Here is a 6,000-nt window from a genome sequence, read left to right as displayed (position 1 = left end):
GATTTGTAGAAATCTTAGCAAAAAGATCTTAGGGAATTACGGTGATTCACAAACATCGTATCGATGGGGTCTTGACTGATTTTTCCTTAATCAGGAGACAAGGAGATTGGTGAGATCATGCCTCCATCACCCAGTTTACACTGAGTTGACTCATATTTGCTCCTCAGTCTTTGTGCTAATGGTTTTGGAAAAAAAAATATATATAAAAATGTTTAAGTAACTCTGTTAAGGAAATAGAAAGTGATGGGTGTCATCTAATTTCTAGTCATAGGAAAATATTAAAAATTAATCAGCATATTTGTTCCTCTATCTAGGAAATAACTATGTAGATATTATCCTATATGAATAAGTCTCCCAAAAATCTTCCTATGCTAATAGGAATGGGGCATTCTGTTACTTTCCTTTATGAGGATAGAGAACAGTTTTTGAATTTTATTTTCTTGTTGCTTCTAATCCATGGTTTTGGTTGTTTCTAACCAATGGAATTCAATCAAAATCCTTAGGCTTTATATTCAACTGTTATTTCCTAAATTGCCCTAATTTTCTTATCTTAGATCCATTGGACTGTGTTGTGTCAAGGTTGAAAAAACTCTTTAACTTGAATATAAGTTTTTTTTTCATCCTGATGGAGCACAATGGCAGCTCTGCTGGAGATACAAAATACCTGATCAAAAATTTTCTTTGCACTACCTTAGAAGGACAGAATCTGGATTTATTTAAAAAGTTTACTCAGAGCTTCTTTCACATCCTTATTCCTCAGGCTGTAGATCATAGGATTCAATGTGGGGAAGACCACAGTGTAAAAGGTAGAAACTATTTTGCCCCTATCCATGGAATAGCTAGATCGGGGGCGACAGTAGATGTAGAGAATGGAGCCATAGCATAAGGTGACAGAAATCAAGTGGGAGGAGCAGGTAGAGAAGGCTTTGAGGCGGCCCTGGGTGGAACGGATCCTCAAAATGATGGTAATGATGAAGAGGTAGGAGGCGAGGATGAGCACAATGGGGATGGTGACATTGGAGGCCAGGAGAAAATACAGTAGAGTCTGGAAGCCATCTTTTCTGCCACAAGCCAGCTTCACCAGAGAAAGTAAATCACAGAAAAAGTCATCAATGACATTGTCACCACAGAAGTTCAAGGCAAAAGTTCTTTTGGTGATGACAGAAGAGTTAATAAATCCACCAAGATATGAGGCTACTACTAAAAATGCGCACAGCCTTATGAACATTGCCTGAGAATAAAGCAGTGGTTTTGAGATAGCCACATAGCGGTCATAAGCCATGGCGGCCAACAAGTAACACTCACTATATCCCAGCCCAGCAGAGAAGAAGAACTGAGCTACACAGCCAGCAAAGGAGATGCTTTTGTCCTCAGAGATGCAGGTCTTTAGGATCTTTGGGGTATAGACAGAGGAACACCAGAGATCCAGGAACAACAGATTTCCAATGAAAAAATACATGGGTGTGTGGAGCTGGGAGTCGTTAGAGATCAGTGTTATTAACATGGTATTTCCCACCAGGGTCACAGAGCACACACAAAGGAACACCACAAATAAGATCAACTGCAGCACAGGAACTGTTGTGAAGCCCACAAGGATGAACTCAGTCACGGTGTGATTGTCTGTCTCCATGGCTAAAGGACACCTCACATATATGTGGGTTTAATTCCCTCAGCTCATATTACATGAAGACATTCTGTGTACCAGGTACATATGATGTGGTAGGACTTTAGCTATTAGACTGAGGAGATCTGAGCAGGAATCCTGACTTGAGAAAGTGACGGGAGTTCTCTGAGTCTGTATACATTCATTTCAATAAAATGCATTTGTAGCAGTACAGCCATAATGCTCCTAGAGGCCTATTAATTCTTTTTAAAATAATTATTTTTCAGTCTCAGGTGCTGTTCTAGGCATGATGTGGCTTATGGTTATGGAGCTTTTGTTCTATGGGAAGAGGCAGATAATAATTACAAAAAAAAAAGGATAAATGTTTTGCAGATAATGTCAAATGTTATTAAAAAAATAAAGAAGATGAAAACAAACTGGGAAAGGGGTTAATTGAACTTAAATACCCAGGGACAGCTTCCTTTCCCTCATTTCCCAGATTGAAATGCACAATGAGAGGAAGAAGGATGGTCTGCAGGGTTTACAAAATTATGACCTTCTCCTCTTCTGCAAATATAGAAAATTTTTTCCCTTCGCTGATCTATAGGAGCCTTTGGTACAACTGTTGTACATTCCAAGAGTTAGGACTAGATGGGGAACCAGGGTGAAATTTCAGAGGGAGATAAATGACCAAATTCATCTGACTACATCAAGACTGTGTATAAGGAGTGGGACAGTTTTATTTGTATGGAACGGGCCCATGGGTGTAGGACATCTTTCATCTTCGCCTCTTAGATACTAAACAGCCTGGAGGGACACCAGTCTTTATGAAAGTCAAAAATCTGAACGCAAAGTTAAAAAATTTTCCATAAGGATTTTACTACTTTGTTAAGAACTTCTCCATAGATTTGCAAATCGCTTTGTAACTCTTCATAGCATGCTTCTAGGAATTATGTGAAGGAATAGCAGATAACTGGAGAAAATCACTGAGTGGTCAAATTATCTATAGTGATATAGTGCTCCGTCCAGGTTTTCTTGGGTCCTCTGTGTCACTGGGGTAAGGAGATCACTAGGATGTAAATGGAGTTCCTGGGAGGCAGATATAGTTTAGTGCTCCATTATTAGCTGAAAGGTTGGTGGCTCAGACATACCCAGAGGCACCTCAGAAGACAGGACTGCCAATCTGCTACTGAAAGGTAACAGCCTGGAAAACCCTATGGAGCAGTTCTACTGCGCAACACTCAGGAACCATGAGTTGGAATCACCTCGACAGCAACTACCAAGGTACAACAAGGGTTTAAACTCCATGAGACGAGGGATTTTTGTTTGTTTTCTTCTTTACTATATCCCTAGTGCCTAGAATAGTGTCTGGCAAATAAAAGATACACAGTAAATATTTGCTGAAGGAATTAATGAATGAATGAATGAGTGGACCACCCTCATTCTGAAGAGAATCCAGTCAGCAGAATCTCTTTTCTGGGTGGTCTCATAATGATATCATTTTACCCTAAAACCATCAGAGAATTGTATGGTACTGTCATGCAGTTCCTGGCACCAGTAATCCTTGACATTTGTGTTCTTTGGGGACACATACAGGAAGAAGCAATGAAATGTGCCCACAAAAACAGTCAGCCTGACCAATTATCAGATCATTTATTTTCCCAAGTGAGTGGGTTTGTGAAGAAGGAGTTTCTCAGCTTAGCATCAGATCGTCATTATATGTCATGATGGAGGTGAAGCATGTCTCAGAAATCAGAGCTGACTGCTCAAAATACATTTGACTTTTAAGCAAATAACATGGATTCAAGTTCTGTCTCCATGACTTAAAGGCTGTGAGACCTTGGAGAAAATACTAATCAACATAGTTAAGGCTCAATTTTTTTCATATTATAATGCTGAGATAATATATCTGTCCATGGGGTTGTAATTAATGTATACAACACAATTGTTGTAATCATCTGGACAGCAACCACCACCAACAGGGTTCTTGTCAGGATTAAAGGAGATAACTCCTGTAAGGGCTGAGCACAGTGTCTGGAAGGTGGTAAACACTCAAGCAAACAGTGCTTCTCAAATTCAGTGCACATAAGACCACTTGGACTCCACCCCAGAGGTGCCAATTTAGCAACTTATGGGTGAAACCCAGGAACCTGCTTTCTCTCAAGCAGCCCAAGTGTTTCTGAGGCAGGGTTTTTGTAGATCACCTCTGAGAAATGCTGAAATGAATATCTGTTATAATATTAACGTTATTACCATTGTTATTATTTATTATTTCAGCAGCCTTTCCTACATTACAATGTTGTGAATAATCTAGGATCTAACAAATGTAAAGATTTGCACCATATTAAACATTCAACAAGAAGAGTGGTGACTAGATCTAGGTGTGAATCCTTGTCAATGATTTCAATCACTCTAACCATGGGTTGTGCAAAAGGTGAATGTTCTGTTAACTGAAAGATTTGAGGTTTCAGTTTACCATGAAGTGCCTTAGAAAAAAGGCCCAGTGATCTACTCCTGAAAAACAAGCTATTGATCACTGTCATGGTTAAGATTGTGTGTCAACTTGGCTGGCCATGCTTCTCAGTGTTTTGGCAGATGTACGGTGTTGTGATCCCTTTCCTGTTGAAACTTGATATGTGATCACCCCCATGATGGAATCTACAGAGTGGTACCCACGGGGGCAGGGCATGTGGTAGCTCACCATCCCTTTGACCTTCATCTCTCTGCCCTCTGCAGCCTATTTATCTCTTGTTCGCCTTGCCAGAGGCTATCAGTTATGGTATGACGTCCATACCAGGGATCAATAAACTACTGCTATGGGTCAAATCCAGCCTACCTGCTCTTTCTTTAGATGAAGTTTCCTTTGAACCCAGGGTCTCTGCTCTGAAAAGCTCCTAAACCAGGGGAACATTAATGACAAGGACCTTCCCCTAGACACCACAGAGAGAGAAAACCTTCCCCTGGTGCTGGTACCCTGAATTCAGACTTCTAGCCTCCTAGACAATGAGAGAATAAATTTCTCTTTTTTAAAGCTATGCACTTGTGGTATTTCTGTTATAGCAGCACTAGATAACTAAGACAAAAACTCTATTGAGCACAGTTCTACTCTGACAACCATGGGGGTCACCAAGATTCTGAGCCACCTCGAGGACGACTGGAAAGACTTTGGAAAACTTATTTAATTTCCCCAATCCACATTTTTATTATGTATTAATGGGAGTAATAATAAGTTCCTCTCACGATTGTAGGAATACTGAAAAGGGATATTGTATATAGAGTGCTTAGTAAATGGTTTGACATGTAAAAAATATCTATCATATGTAAGTAATGATGTTACACAGTTGTAAAGCAGTGGCATGTATTTCATGGCAAATACTGCACGTGTAGAATCTATATCCAATACCTCTACTATGTCCCCTGATATATGTTCCCTCGTCTAACCTTGCATCTTTCTATTCTCTACTCTCTCACAATCACCCTTTGCCTCACAGTCCTCTTTTTGCCTTCTGTAAGTTGGTCATACTGTGGTGACTTGAGTTTTGCCACAATGATAGAAACTATGCTACTGGTAATTCAATACCGTCAGCATCACCCATGGTGGACAGGTATCAACTGAGTTTCCAACTGAGACAGACTAGAAAGAAAGGCCAAAATTAGCTGATGAAAACTTTATGGATCTCAATAGGACTTCATGTCTGGTGAAGTTGAAGGCCAATGAAGGTGAAGAAGACCCTCAGTGAAATGGATTGGTACAACAGCTCCCACAATGGACTTGAACATGTGGGTGATTGTGAGGATGAGGCAGGACTGGGTAACATTTTGTTCTCTTGTATATAATGTTACCATACATCGGAGTCAGCTCCATGGCGAATAAGAACAGCAACAGTCTCTCAATGATGGAACCATCCATCATGGAGCCCAGTGTGGTGCTCTGCCCTTGCTTCCTTCATCCTTCTGTTCATGTTCTCTGCTCTGAGCTCCATTCCTTCAGAGATGGTAATTCTCTTCTACTGTGTTTCTGACCCTTACTGAGACTCCTAGGAAAGCCATATAATTGCCCTCACAACGGAAAAGACAAAACAACATGCAACAAAACAAAAACTGTCATAACTTACCATGGCATACAAAAACAAAATAGAGTCCAAATTTTCTTGGTGTTTCCCCTGAAACCCACCTATGTACACCATGTGAGGGCCTGGTTGGAAGAACTGATTAATCTGTTATCAGAACCAGAAGATTATGCCTAACTTGACAGTGCGTGCTAACCAGCTTACATGTTTATTCTGCTGATGAGGTTATATTTGTATTCTAAGCTAAAACAGCACTTTCTACCCCAAATTAGTAAAAACAAAATTTTTCCTTCTAAAAGTAAATGTGTGTTACCTGGAAATCTTCTT

General features: G+C 40.1%; 1 protein-coding gene across 1 annotated transcript; it reads right to left on the bottom strand.

The window, feature by feature from the left end:
- Positions 1-712: 712 nt before the first annotated feature.
- LOC135231921 (olfactory receptor 9G19-like) lies at positions 713-1,630 on the bottom strand. The gene has a single exon (XM_064289138.1). The coding sequence runs from the start codon at positions 1,628-1,630 to the stop codon at positions 713-715; it is 918 nt and encodes a 305-aa protein (XP_064145208.1).
- Positions 1,631-6,000: the final 4,370 nt, after the last annotated feature.

The sequence above is a fragment of the Loxodonta africana genome, chromosome 7 (assembly GCF_030014295.1).
Source record: "Loxodonta africana isolate mLoxAfr1 chromosome 7, mLoxAfr1.hap2, whole genome shotgun sequence".
Classification (NCBI taxonomy): Eukaryota; Metazoa; Chordata; class Mammalia; order Proboscidea; family Elephantidae; genus Loxodonta; species Loxodonta africana.
This window is presented reverse-complemented; position numbering and strand designations above follow the sequence as displayed.

Excerpts from the sequence above, each read along its gene's own strand:
- LOC135231921 (XM_064289138.1), bottom strand. The coding sequence starts at position 1,630 with ATGGAGACAGACAATCACACCGTGACTGAGTTCATCCTTGTGGGCTTC.